At 42.8% G+C, this 15068-nt stretch overlaps 1 protein-coding gene across 7 annotated transcripts in view; it reads left to right on the top strand.

Annotated features, from left to right (window-relative positions):
• LOC144606726 (cAMP-dependent protein kinase inhibitor alpha-like) overlaps window positions 1–10848 on the top strand; it is a 692291-nt gene extending 681443 nt beyond the window's left edge. For 6 of the 7 annotated variants that reach the window (XM_078423051.1, XM_078423050.1, XM_078423054.1 and 3 more), the window contains one exon: window positions 7332–10848. In XM_078423051.1, the coding sequence (XP_078279177.1) occupies window positions 7332–7414 (83 nt within the window). In that variant the 3' untranslated portion in view covers window positions 7415–10848. The remainder of the gene's footprint in view (window positions 1–7331) is intronic. The other variant, XM_078423055.1, reaches the window with a different exon arrangement.
• Window positions 10849–15068: the final 4220 nt, after the last annotated feature.

Here is a 15068-nt window from a genome sequence, read left to right on the forward strand (position 1 = left end):
ACATCAATGGATATCATTGAGGCAGAGCTGGATAGATTCTTGATTCGTACGGGTGTCAGGAGTTATGGGGAGAAGGCAGGAGAATGGGGTTGAGAGAGAGAGAGAGAGATAGATCAGCCATATTGAATGGCGGAGTAGACCTGATGAGACGGATGTCCTAATTCTGTTCCTACAACATGAACAATTAGTTCAAAAGGTGAACAGATTATTTCAAATTAAAATTGTATCATTTAAACAGAATAGACTCCTCACCAACACAGGATTTGACAGACTATATTTCAGAGCATAGCAACTGTACTTCTCATTTGAAGTGGTTTTCTCCACATATTAGTTTAATTTGGAGAAAACAGGCCCTTCGGCCCACTGTGTCCGCGCCAATCAGCGATCACCCCGTACACTCGCACTATCCTACACACCAGGGACAATTTTTACCGAAACCAATTAACCTACAAACCTGTACGTCTTTGGAGTGGGGGAGGAAACCCGCAGAAAACCCACGCGGTCACAGAGAGAACGTACAAACTCCTTACAGATAGCACCAATAGTCAGGATTGAACCCAGGTCTCTGGCACTGTAAGGCAGCAACTCTACCACTGCACCAATGTGCCACCCTTCATTCACTTCCACACTAGTAAATTAATTTTATCAATAAAAAGTAAGCTCTTCATAATCTTGAGTTGCAGTGCAGCCAAGTCAAGTCAAGTCAAGTCAATTTTATTTGTATAGCACATTTAAAAACAACCCACGTTGACCAAAGTGCTGTACATCTGATTAGGTACTAAGGAAAAAAATGAAACATACAGTAGCACACAAACATAACAGCACATACAAAACAGTTCACAGCGCCTCCTCAATGGGCCTCAAACGCTAGGGAGTAGAAATAGGTTTTGAGCCTGGACTTAAAGGAGTCGATGGAGGGGGCAGTTCTGATGGGGAGAGGGATGCTGTTCCACAGTTTAGGAGCTGCAACCGCAAAAGCGCGGTCACCCCTGAGCTTAAGCCTAGACCGCGGGATAGTGAGTAGCCCCAAGTCGGCCGACCTGAGGGACCTGGAGTTAGAGAGGTGGGTTAGAAGATTTTTGATGTAGGGGGAACGTCCATTTAGGGCTTTATATGTGAATAGGAGGAGCTTGAAGTTGATTCTGTACCATACAGGGAGCCAGTGGAGAGAGGCCAGAATCGGCGTGATGTGGTCCCTTTTACGGGTACCTGTCAGGAGTCTCGCTGCGGCGTTTTGGACCAGTTGCAGGCGGGACAGGGAAGATTGGCTGATCCCAGTGTATAGGGAGTTGCAGTAGTCTAGGCGGGAGGAAATGAAAGCGTGAATGATTTTTTCAGTGTCGTCGAATTGGAGGAAAGATTTGATTTTAGCTATGGTACGAAGTTGGAAGAAGCTGGCTTTTACCACAGCGTTGACTTGCTTGTCAAATTTTAATGCAGAGTCAAATATCATGCTGAGGTTTTTGACATGCGGTTTGACTAGCCAAGTGATTTTAAGATGATATTACTACTGTTAGTTCCACTTTTTCCCTCCATGTTTCCTGACACTTCACTATTGTGTAGTTTAACGTACAATAGATGTACACTGCTCTATTTGTCATAATACATAAGCTCGGAAAGGTATGTTGCCAAGTCTTTTCTATACTCAACAAATTCTCACCTGTATTATGTTTCAGGCTATTTAGTTTCCTGATTCTGCTTTTACATTTGGTGAGGTAATTTCCCTCAACATGTTTGGCTAATGCCAGCAGCAACAAATTGTGTATTTACAATGTGCCAATGATGTCATAAAATGTCATAAGATATTCCACAAGAGTAGCTGGTGGAGCAGCGGTAGAGTTGCTGCCTTGCAGCTCCAGGGACCACGGTTTCCATCCTGAAACATTAGCATGCAGGGTGGTTTTAACATGGCAGCGGGTTTTTGACTTGAGCAAAGATTATAAAAGAAAATCTTTCAGATCAAGCATTACATAGGGGCAGGCTGGCTTCTTTATGTGGTCACAGAATAATCCCAAATAAAAGCCCAGCCAATATTTATTACTCCAGTCTACACATCTGTGCTTGGCTGTACGGAGTTGGTACGTTCTCCCCGTGACCTGCGTGGGTTTTCTCCGGGAGCTCTGGTTTCCTCCCACACTCCAAAGACGTACAGGGTTGTAAGCAAATTGGCTTGGTATAATTGTAAATTGTCCTAGTGTGTGTAGGATAGTGTTTGTGTGCGGGGATTGCTGGTTCGGCACGGACTCGGTTGGCCGAAGGGCCTGTTTCCGCGCTGTAACACTTAACCAGACTAAAATGAAACATTAGCAGATTACTGAGAAGGATGACAATTTTAAAATCCAGGTGTTGCTCAACTAGAGACACAGGAGATTGGGAAACTTGTGGCTTTGAGGCAAGGGGTCTTGCGTGGTGGGACGTGGGCAGAGGAGTTTGGGGATGAGTTTTTTAGGTTGATGGAAGTAGAATAGGCAAGAATGCTTTGGAAACCCCTTACTTTCTGGATAACTTGAGGAGTTGAGTTGAGTATAGGAGCAAAGAGGTCCTTCTACAGTTGTACCGGGCCCTGGTGAGACTGCACCTGGAGTACTGTGTGCAGTTTTGGTCTCCAAATTTGAGGAAGGATATTCTTGCTATTGAGGGCGTGCAGCGTAGGTTCACTAGGTTAATTCCCGGAATGGCGGGACTGTCGTATGTTGAAAGGCTGGAGCAATTAGTCTTGTATACACTGGAATTTAGAAGGATGAGGGGGGATCTTATTGAAACATATAAGATAATTAGGGGATTGGACACATTAGAGGCAGGAAACATGTTCCCAATGTTGGGGGAGTCCAGAACAAGGGGCCACAGTTTAAGAATAAGGGGTAGGCCATTTAGAACGGAGATGAGGAAGAACTTTTTCAGTCAGAGAGTGGTGAAGGTGTGGAATTCTCTGCCTCAGAAGGCAGTGGAGGCCAGTTCGTTGGATGCTTTCAAGAGAGAGCTGGATAGAGCTCTTAAGGATAGCGGAGTGAGGGGGTATGGGGAGAAGGCAGGAACGGGGTACTGGTTGAGAGTGATCAGCCATGATCGCATTGAATGGCGGTGCTGGCTCGAAGGGCTGAATGGCCTACTCCTGCACCTATTGTCTATTGTCTATTGATTTTAGCAAAGGGTCAACCAAGGCAGGAATAAAGTTATGAGCACACAACAAAAACAAAAGCTTTTCACTGTACCTCGGTGCACGTGACAATAAACTAACCTGAAACTGAAAGATGCCGGAAATCTGAAATTAAAAAAACAGAAAAAGCTGGAAATGTTGGAGGGAAAAAAATGGTCAGACAGCATCGGGGGAAATAGAGACAGAATTAAAGTTTGAGGTTGAGTGTTTCCACCATTTTCTGCTTGCATTCCGAGGCTCAGAAATAGGTATGACTTCTCTCAATGGTGATGGTACATCCAAAAATAATGCAGGGAGTAAAATGGACATCAAGGTTGTGGGCAGTGTGGGTGAGTTTGGGGAAAGGGTTTTAATACTCTCAGATTTTAAATGTTTCTCCTGTGATATCTAATGAGAGCGGCGTTCAATATCAATTTGCTGCTTTTAGTTAAATTTCCTACAATGGAGTGTTGAGCCGAAATGCTACTCAGCTGTGGCTCTGCCTAAATGCTGGAAACTTTGCTTTAAAATAAAGACAGCTGATGGTGTGAAACATCCACAGATGGTTTCTGTTGTCTTCTTAAATGTGGTGAGACAGTATAATTTAAAATTACTCATCCAGTATGTGCTCTAATGCACAAAGTGTAAAGCTTCACATTCCATGGTCGATAGTTGACGTGGGTAGGCTTTTCCCTTTGAGAGTGGGGAAGATTCCAACAAGGGGACATAACTTCAGAATAAAGAGACAAAAGTTTAGGGGTAACATGAGGGGTAACTTCTTTACTCAGAGGGTGGTGGCTGTGTGGAATGAGCTTCCGGTGGAAGTGGTGGAGGCAGGCTCGATTTTATTATTTAAGAGTAAATTGGATAGGTATATGGATGGGAGGGGATTGGAGGGTTATGGTCTGAGAGCAGGTAGATGAGACTAGGTCAGAGAAAGTGGTCGGCGTGGACTGGTAGGGCCGAACGGGCCTGTTTCCGTGCTGTAATTGTTATATGGTTATATGGTTATATGATATTGCCATAGTTTAGTTTAGAGATACACCTTCGTGCCGACCAACAATCACCCAAACACTCTGGGGATAATTTACAGAAACCAATTAACCTACAAGTCAGCACAGTGGTGCAGCGGTAGAGTTGCTGCCTTACAGCGCCAGAGACCCAAGTTCGATCCTGACCACAGGTGCTTTCTGTACGGAGTTTGTACGTTCTCCCTGTGACCACATGGTCTGGTTTCCTCCCACACTTCAAAAGACGTACAGGTTTGTAGGTCAATTGGCTTCTGTAAATTGTCCTCAGCGTGTGTGTAATAGTGCTAGTGATCACTGGTCGTCGAGGACTCGGTGGGCTGAGGGGCCTGTTTCCGCACGGTATGTCTCATGTCTAAAGTCTACAAACCTGCACGTCTATGGAACGTGGGAGGAAACGGGAGCACCTGGAGAAAGCCTACGCAGTGACAGGGAGAACGTATAGAGACAGCACCCATGGTCAGGGTCAAACCCGGGTCTCTGCCGCTGTAAACCAGCAACTCTACCGCTGCATCACCTAGGGCAGCCTGATTTGGACAAATGGCCAGAAAGTAATTCAAAATTTGTGGTCAGGAAAACGAGTGTATAGATTGTCCTTGCATGGAATTACCATATTTCTCCTCATGGGTCGCAGTAACTTCTTTGTCCTGTCCTTTAAATTTAATATCAGAGGCCATGCTTAATGTAACAAAAAGAGCGGTGGGATTTTATCAAAGTGTGAACGCTGCTGGGGGGATAAATATCGGCTGGGTCTTTAACAATTCATTGAGATTATTCTGTGACCACATAAAGAAGCCAGCCTGCCCCTGTGTAATGATTGATCTGAAAGATTTTTTTTATAATCTTTGCTCATGTCAAAAACCAGCTGCCATGTTGATGTCAAAAACCGGCTGCCATGTTAAAACCACCCTTCATGTTAATGTTTCATACTGTTGAGCTGCAGTGCTCTCAAGTGTTCAAAGATAGTATTACTGTTATTACTTCCGCTTTTTCCCCTCTATTTTTCTCTCAACGTTGACTTTTTAGTTTAGTTTAGAGATGCAGCACGGAAACAGGCCCTTCGGCCCACCGAGTCCGTGCCGACCAGCGACCCCCACACACTAACACTATTGTACACCATTTACAATTATACCAAAGCCAATTAACCTACAAACCTGTACGTCTTTGGAGTGTGGGAAAAAAACGGAACACCCGGAGAAAACCCACGCGGTCACAGGAAGAACGCACAAACTCTGTACAGACAGCACCCGTAGTCAGGATTGAACTGGGGTCCCTGGTGCTGTAAGGTGGCAAGTCTACCGCTACGCCACTGTGCCATTTTTTCTTTGAACAAATCGGTGTTCATTGCTCCTTGGTCTATTTCCCTGGACTTCATCTTATACTAAACGTTATTCCCTTTATCATGTGGACTGTGGACGGTTCGATTCTAATCAGGTACAGTCTTTCCGCTGACTGGATTGCACACAACAAAAAGCTTTTCAATGTACGTGGGTGCACGTGATAATAAATTAAACTAAACTACTGACTGATCACTAAAAAGAGGAATCATGCCAGGGTTCATTTTTATGGCTGGCAAATTTTCATCTGCAGCATGCCACAGGATTAGGCTAATTAATTCCTTAAGCCTGCTGTCTCATTTAGCGAGACCACAGCTGCTACAATTTCATGTCGCACCTTTACATCATACATCATATCTCTTAACCTGTTTGGCTAATATCAGCAGCAATAAATTGTATTTATTACCACTCCACTGGAAATTTGGATAAGCTGAGTTAATGACTATCTTTTTCTTTTACACTATTACTATACATAATACATATAATTAATCCTTTTTAGCGTCTGAAGAAGGGTCCCAACTGGAAATGTCACTTATTCTTTTCATCCAGAGATGCTGCCTGACCCACTGAGATACTTCAGAACTTAGTGTCCAGAGCTAGTTGCTTTTGTCAAACACATTTTAGAGAAAGTTAGACAAATTTAGTCCTTAGACAAAGTTCAAAAGTAAACCTCTATTTGATGTGGTCAACGATTGGGTTACGAAAGAAACCACAAGAAGTACAGTTTCCTTTTATTTTTCAAGATGTGACATTCATTGTCATGTTTTCTATTATTCAAGGCTAGTAGCACCACCAAATTATATAAGGCTATTCCACCCATCCCACCTTATATAGGTTACAGGGGCATTGGTATATAATAGCGGGAATTATTGTTGGTTTAATGCAAGGATTAACAGTGTCACTCAAGCATTTGGCAAAGCGACATTTGGCAAGTGTGGATGGTGAAGGTTTTGATCTTTGATGACATGGCACCTTTGTTCTCTCCATCTCCCATTGAATGGGCACGGTGGTCAGATGGTGAGGGGAATGGAATGCAATGCTTAGTTCAACCGTGGCATGTTGATTGCCCTGCAAACCTGGAGCTCACCCACTCCAGGCATGCAGAGTGGCGCAGCGGTAGAGTTGCTGCCTCAAAGCGCCAGAGACCCGGGTTCGATCCAGACCACAGGTGCTGTCTGTGCAGATTTTGTACGTTCTCCCTGTGACTGCGTGGGTTCTCTCCGGGTGCTCCGGTTTCCTCCCACACTCCAAAGACTTGCAAGTTAATTGGCTTCTGCAAATTGTCTCTGTTATCTCATTGTCTCATTGAATGGTGGTGCTGGCTCGAAGGGCCGAATGGCCTACTCCTGCACCTATTGTCTATTGTGATGTAGGATGGTGTATGGGTGAATTGGGGTTGCTAACTGTCCCGTATTAGCTGGGACATTCCGTATTTTGGGCTAAATTGGTTTTGTCCCGTAAGGTACCGAGCTTGTCCCGTATTAGTAGGGTTCCCAACTTCCTCACTCCCAAAGAAGGGACAAAGGGTGACACCCCATGCCCCACATGACCTCAGCCAGCCAGCGCCCCACATGACCTCACCCAGCCAGCGACACTGTTAATGGCGGCTGCCATTGGTGGAGCAGGGGAGCACATGGCCGCTGGCTGGGTGAGGTCACATGGGGCGTAGGGCGATGACGTCACCTTGTCCCGTATTTGGGAGTGAGGAAGTTGGCAACCCTAGGGTGAATGGTGGTTGGCATGGGCATGGTGGGCCGAAGGGCCTGTTTCCACACTATATATCTCTAATCTAAAAATCATTTTCCTTGTTGTTTTCTGTTGTGCATAAAGAAGGATCCGAAGGAACTCCGACACCCTCGACGGAGGTACCGCCCGAATCAACAGAGAGTCCCGAGCTGAAAGATGCATCATAACATGCTGGAAAGAAACCTTTACACTAAAGACAAAGTGTTAATAAAGCTTTAAATGAGTGAGCTGAATACTGTCAGGATTCCTTGAAGCTACATGCCAAGTTCATCTGTGAGGACAACGCAGCAATGGGTGGCGATAATGTACAGAACTGAACGAAACAAATAATTCTGTGTTACATCTTGGAAAGGAAGCTGGAAGTTGATCAAGAGGGAAATGAAGTCAAGAACTTAATCTTCAAGCTGAACTTTTAAAGGACTGTCACTTGGATTAAGGCCCAGAGAGTCATGGCAAATGGTGTTTCAGTTTAATTGCTACCTGTCAGTCAGTCACTTAGTGCTCCAGAGATATTTTTGTTTCATTTCTCGGCGTAAATCCTTGCAAATCTGTCGAAGCAGTAAAAGATATGCACAAAACTACTGCCACGTGTGTGAAAACCTGGTTTTAAAATCATTAAGTCCCACTTATGTAGCTTTTTCAGAGTAGGCTGTGAAAAGAAATTCCTTTAAAATAATTCTCATCCGATGTAAAAAAAAAAACCATTTTGTATGTCTGTACCTGAGGTAGCTTGAACATTTTTGAAGTGTTCTGTTATCAAGCTATTGTGGAGCAAAATGTTATTCGTGTGAATGTCTTCTCTATCAGCTGTTGCGAAGAAAAATCATCCTGTTCGAAATCGATGCCTAATTTTGTCCTTCTGCAAATGTTGTAACTTGTTAACTAAATACTGCAGTCTCCAGCTGCTCCCTGGGTTACGAATGCCCTGACTTACGAAAAATCTGACTGGCGCAAATTCTCACACAAATATCTAAAGCACATACAGCTAGCAACAAGAAAAAAAATAAAACATTTCATGATATTCTTTGATGACTGGATATTGTCTATCTATACGATTAGTTTAATCAGTGGTGACGTTAGGGTGATTACTCGATGAAATGAAGGACTGATAGCTAATGAAAATGGGACGTTTCTGCCTTGAAGTAAATCAGTTTACAGTTTCAAGAGAACAGTTCTCAGGAAAGGAACCTGTACGAAACCCCAGCACTACCTGAATTTAACTCATTTATCCACTATCCATTTCTTAAGTCTCTATGGCATCACACCATTGTATTCCTAAACAGCTCTGCTTTCTTTGAACGATGATTAAAACTATCTTCCAACAAAGTTTCTTTGATCCAATAGTTAATTTGAAGCTTGTAACACAATGGAAATATTAGCAGCGATCTTAGTATTCAAAATCAGTGACAAATTATTGATTCAGACACACGAGCTTTGTTTATTCATAAGAGAAAAATATACTAAAGTTGGGTCAATATCAAAATCATACTGTACGAGTCTTGTTTGAACTGACAGTTGTACTCCAACAGAGTGTTTTATTGGCAGTGAAAGATTTAATTAAACCTCAATTGTCCGTAATTCCCTTGCCTCTAACAGTTGTAAATCTACTAAGAATTACTTTGAAACTGTGCAACTTCACAAAAACAGTGAACTGTGCTAAAACTCTACCGATTTAACGTTGCAGAATTTTCAGACATTTTATGAAGCAAGCTGGAATAGAAAGTGGCCTGATATCTAGTTGCAAATATCAAAACAGTAACATTTAAGGGAAGTATCCAAACCAAGAATATCCAGAATAAGCAAAATACAAAGTGTTGGAGGAATACAGCAGGCTTGCTAACATCTACTGGGGGAAAGTTTTGGGTTGGGACCCTTCTTCAGTCTGAAATGCCACCTGCCCATTCCCTTCCACAGATACTGCCTGACCTGCAGAGTTGCTGCAGCTGATAGACACAAAATACAGGAGTAACTCAGCGGGTCAGGCAGCATCTCTAGAGAATCCTTCTTCAGACGATTCCGATCCAAAAGTCACCTATTCCTTTTCTCCAGAGATACTGCCTGACCCGCTGAGTTACTCCAGCACTTTGTGTCTATCTTTGGTATAAACCAACAACTGTTCTTCCTACACAAGTTCCTCCATCACTTTGTTTATTGCTCAAGATTCCAGCATCTGCAATTTCTTGTGTCTCCATTTAACTGCCTAAAATGTCTTGCATATATTGTAATGGAAGTTTTGAGCTTGTATCAAATTATTAAAGGAACTTTGCTTTGTTATACCCAAGAGGAGTAATGCCTTAAAATAGGCGAACACTTCTTTGTATTAGAGATTTAATTGTGGATGTAAATTTAACACTCTTTGATGACGTGAAGAGAAAACAATCATACTGCGTACACAAAGTAATTTGTGCTTCATAGTCATTGCCCTCCACAGCATTATCTCTGTGAGTTGAGTAGGTTATGCCTATCATGAAGAGATCTGATAGGGTAACACAGTCTGTCTTAAGTACCGCCAATGCTTCTGTGTAATTGAATGAAACTTTTTTTAGTGTACAAACTGTAAGTTAATTTTAAAACAGCAGATAACTTCAATTATGTGTACCAGGCATATCTGGACCGTTGTGACTTTGTACGCAAAAGTGAGCGAGTGGGAATATCTAAATTGTTTAGAAAGTATAGGCGCAGCATATTTAAACAAAGCAACGTTGAACTTGCAAGTGCGTTCATGTTGGAATTTACTGAATCTGTATTTATATCAATTGTAAATGTATTTTCAAGTTTCGCAGACTTGCCAACAACAAAAGCATGGGTAATCATTCATCACAGACATTTGAAGTACATTTGGAGGTTGGATTATGGATTAATGCAAGTGTGAAAAGCTCTTTATTTTACAAGTGATTTGCAATTCCTAAACGCATTTCTTCAAAAATTTGAGAAAGCTGCATTACAAATTACAATTTTCAACAATTTTCTTTTCTCATTTCATTGGTAAAATCCTTGGGAAAAGGAGCAATGTAATTTAGTGAAGACGATAACTGGTTTCATCAATGATGTGCCAAGTGATAACAGTTTTTCCCCACCATCAAATCAAAATTTGAATTCAAAATTGTCTAAACTTACTCTGCATTTTTGGATACTGTTCTACTGATAAAATGCTCGGTATCAAAAAGATAAATTTCCAGATGAAGTTTCAGGATAGATTTTTCAGTTTTAATATCACGCTTGATGCCATGCTGCCGTTTCCAGCCATGTCTTTCATGAATGTCGTTCAAAAACTAAAATTGAGGCAGATATTTTGAAGAATAAAAGAAGGTTTACTATGCGATCCTGTGTCATTTGAGTGTGCTCAGTAGGATTAGAAATCCGCAAATTGGGGTTGCAGACGTGTACCTCATTATTTTACCTTTTGACTTTCTCTCGCCCAAGATACAAGTTCACCATTATTTTAAATATTCCCTAAATTCTCATTTGTACGAAATCAAATATTCCCCTCATTTCTAATGTAAATTTACACGTGTGTGTGTGTGTATGAAAATATATACATATATAGATAGACACACATTTATTCACAAAATGCTGGCGTAACTCAGCAGGTCAGGCAGCATCTCAGGAGAGATTCCTTCTCTCCTCTCCTGAGATGCTGCCTGACCTGCTGAGTTACGCCAGCATTTTGTGAATAAATACCTTCGATTTGTACCAGCATCTGCAGTTATTTTCTTACACTAGATATACACACACATTTCTATTTGTGTGTGTGGGTGTGTATATATATATATATATATATATATGTATACACACACACATATATTTATAAATATAAGTGTATGTGTGTAAGAGAGAGACTGACTCCGCGAGAGAGAGACTGTGCGAGAAACTCAAGCTTGGGAAATCCAAATTCAAGATTGATGTAAAGAACATTTTTTGCTTCGTATTAATCCACTCATAGAATGGAATTTATTCTAAAAGCTCCCCAACTTAAAACCTGTGGTCGACTGATCATAATCATACTTTATTAGCAACATACGAGGAATATTGCAGAGCTGAGGTGGATGGGTAAAGGAAGCATTTATAGACGGATGAACTGTATGGCCTTGTTATTTTTTATCTTTTACATTAAAATTGGACTACTTTAAAAATGGTATTGGTAATATCGATCTGTTGGAAGATTGCTGGGTTTTAAAAAAAAATGTTTAAACTGCTGATGGAAAAGCAAGGCTGGAGGATCTCTGTGGGTTAGGCAGCATCTGGAGGGAAATGGACAGACGACATCTTAGGGAGGGACCCTTCAATGCTACCAGTTGCCGAGTTCCTCCAGCCATCCTGCAATGTTTTTAATATGTACTAGACCAAGTGGACCCATTGGGAACACAACTCAGTGGGTTGCCATTGTGATGTGGGGGGAAAAAAAATAAACCCGCACTTTTTTCTTTAAAATAAATGGCTTAAAAATAAATATATCTCAATGAAAAATCGCGATTTTTCTTTAAAATGGTGTTTTTTTCTGCATTGGTCTAGCACCCTCCCCTCCCTCACTCCATCCCCTCAACCCCTTTTCTTCTCCACCCACTCCCCCCCCTTCCCCTCCCACCCCCCAGTCACCCACTCCATCCCCCCTTATCTCCTCCCCCCCCCCCCCCCCTCCATTCTTAGGGGCTCTCTGGCGACGCCGCCATTCCCGCCCTTCGGGGTTCCATTGTGACGTCGAACACGGAGGTATTACTGCACATGGGCGGCTGACGGGCACAGCAAGTAGAAAAGGGATTTATTAAAGTTTAAAATGTGAATAACAACATATAACAATTTGAACGTTAATAGGATTTCTTGATGCAGGGATTTTCAACATCAGCATCATTTCCCCTTTTCACAACAGGGAGTTGGCGAAAATCACCACAACAAATGGTAAGAATGCCACCAAAAGGCTCATCGTGTCTCTGTATCCTCCTCCTCATCCTCTGTATCCTACGTAGTGTCCTCTGTATCCTCCTCCTCTGTATCATCTGTCTGCTCCGTATCTCCTCATCCTCTGTATCCTCCTCCTCTGTATCATCTGTCTGCTCTGTATCTCCTCATCCTCTGTTTCCTCTGTACCCACCTCATCTGTGTCCTGTGTACTCCTCCTTTGTATCAACCTCCTCAGCATCCTCATCCTCCGTGTCCTCTGTATCCGCCATCTCCTGTGTACTCCTCCTCTGTATCCGCCTTCGCCTCCCTTGTATCCTCTGCATCCTCCTCCTCTGTATCCACCTTATCTTCCTCTGTATCCTCCTCTGTATCCTCTTCCTCCACTGTATCCTCTGTATCTTCTGTATCTCTCCCCTGTATTTCCCCTGTTTCTCCTGTTCCTTTGTATTTGTTCCTCCATCTCTCCTCTGTATCCATCCCAATGTGTTTCTCCCCTCTATTTGTCCCTCTGCATTTCTTCCTCTGTGTTTCTCTTCTGCATTTCTCCTTTGTATTTGTCCCTCTGTATTTGTTCCTCTGCATCTCTCTTTCTCATCTGCATTTGTCCCTGTTTCTCCCTCTGTATTTGTTCCTCTGCATTTCTCATCTGTATTTCTCCCTCTGTACATGCCCTTCTGTATTTGCCCCTCTGAGTTTCTCCTCTGTATTTGTTCCTCTGCATGTCTCATTCTGTGTTTCTCCTCTGTATTTCTCCCTCTGTATTTGTCCCTCTGCATTGGCCCCTCTATATTTCTCCTATGTTTTCCCCCTCTGTGTTTGTCCCTCTGTATTCCCGCCTCTGTATTCGCTCCTCGGCGCTCCTCTGTATTTCTCCCCTGTATTTGTCCTCTGTATATCTTCCTCTGTATTTGCCCTCTGCGTCCGACCCTCTGTATTTCTGAACCGAATTGAGTTTAGCCTATTTTAGAGATACAGTGCGAAAACAGGCCTTTCGGCCCACCGAGTCTGCACTGACCAGCGACCAGCAAACGAATGCTATCCTACACACACCAGGGAAAATTTACAATAATACCAATTAACCTGCAAATCTGTACATCATTGGAGTGTGGGAGGAAACTGGAGATCCCAGAGAAAACCCACGCAGGTCACGGGGAGAACATGCAAACTCTGTACAGACAAGCACATGTAGACAGGATCGAACCCTGGTCTCTGATGCTGCAAGGCACAAACTCTACCACTGCGCCACCCTGATGCCCAGAAATGAGTTGTAAAACTGAATTTTACAGGAAAAATAACAGCGTGCTAATAAAGCAGATTTATCAATTCAAATCAATGACTCAGTTTAGGGGATTAAGTGATACAATGAATTGATTAATCGGATTAAATTCTTGCTCTTTTCATGATCTTTGGATTTACACGTCAATAGCCCGTTAAGTTAATTAGAGAAAAGTTTGGACTCAATTGTTTTAATCACCTTTTCAACAGCGTGATAACAAATGATTATGCTGTCGATCTGGTCAGCAAATGTTTACATCGAGACCGGCAGCAGAGAAGCAGGCCCTTTGGCCCACTGAGTCCACCCACGCCAACCATCAAGCACTCTATCCACTAATCCTATTACATTTTCCTCAGCTCCTCCCTGATTCAAGATCTGACCTGCACACTTGGAGCCACCCAGCACATTAACCTGGCCATATCAACCAGCGCCTGTTTGGGATGTGGGAGGAAACGCACACAGTCACCGGGTGAATGTGCAAACTCACAGGGTCAATGTGAAATTGCACTGACAACACCAGATCATTGGAGCCCAGCCAACAGCTTATAAGGAACAGGAGTAGAATTAGGCCATTCGGCCCATCAAGCCTACTCCCCCATTCTATCATGAATGATTACCCATTGTGAATATTTGACTTTGTTCGATAGGAACTGGTGCGCCATAATGCAGAGAACTATATTCTGCACTCTGTATCTTCCCCTTTGTTGTACCTATTGTGCTTGAGTTTGACCTGATTGTATCTGTGTATGGTATATCTGATCTGTTTAGACAGCATGCAAAACAAAGCTTCTTATTGAGAATAATAGCCCTAAACCTAGTTCCCCACTTTCCCAATCTTTCCAACATTTATCCATCTCATAAGGTCATAAGGGATAGGAGCAGAATTAGGCCATTCGGCTAATCAAGTCCACTTCGCCATTCAATCATGGCTGATCTATCTCTCCCTCTTAACCCCATTCTCCTGCCTTCTCCCCATTACCTCTGACACCTATACTAATCAAGAATAGTTCAGAGTTTATTTGGACATTACAGGGCAAGAAAAGTAACAAAGAAACGGATTACTCTGTTTGCAAGAGTGGTTTTTATCTATAGTGGAGTTGAATGCAGCAAAATGAAAGAACATAACAGAACAGCACAAGAACAGGCCCTTCAGCCCACAATGTCTGTGCCAACCAGTAGAGTTGCTGCCTTACAGCACCAGAGACCCAGGTTTGACCCTGACTATGGGTGCTGTCTGTACAGAGTTTGTACGTTCTTCCTGTAATCTGCAGTGGGTTTCTCAGAGACCACCAGTCTCCTCCCACACTCCGAAGATGTTCAGGTTTGTTGGTTAATTGGTTTAGTTTAATTTAGTTTATTGTTACGTGTACCGAGGTACAGTGAAAAGCTTTGGTTGCATTCTAACCAGTCAGCGGAAAGACAATACATGATTACTATTGAGCCATATACCATGGCTTCAGTAAAAGTGTAAATTGTCCCTCGTGTGTGCAGGATAGTGCTAGTGTGCAAGGATCGCTGGCTAGCTGGGACTCGGTGGGCCAAAGGGCCTGTTTCCGTGCTGTATCTCTAAACTAAACATCTGGCTCAAAGTGAAGGCATTGAGAACTTTGAGGCCGAGCATTGGGAACATCTAGAGGTCTTGTAGC

This window comes from Rhinoraja longicauda, chromosome 27 (genome assembly GCF_053455715.1).
Source record: "Rhinoraja longicauda isolate Sanriku21f chromosome 27, sRhiLon1.1, whole genome shotgun sequence".
Taxonomy (NCBI): domain Eukaryota; kingdom Metazoa; phylum Chordata; class Chondrichthyes; order Rajiformes; family Arhynchobatidae; genus Rhinoraja; species Rhinoraja longicauda.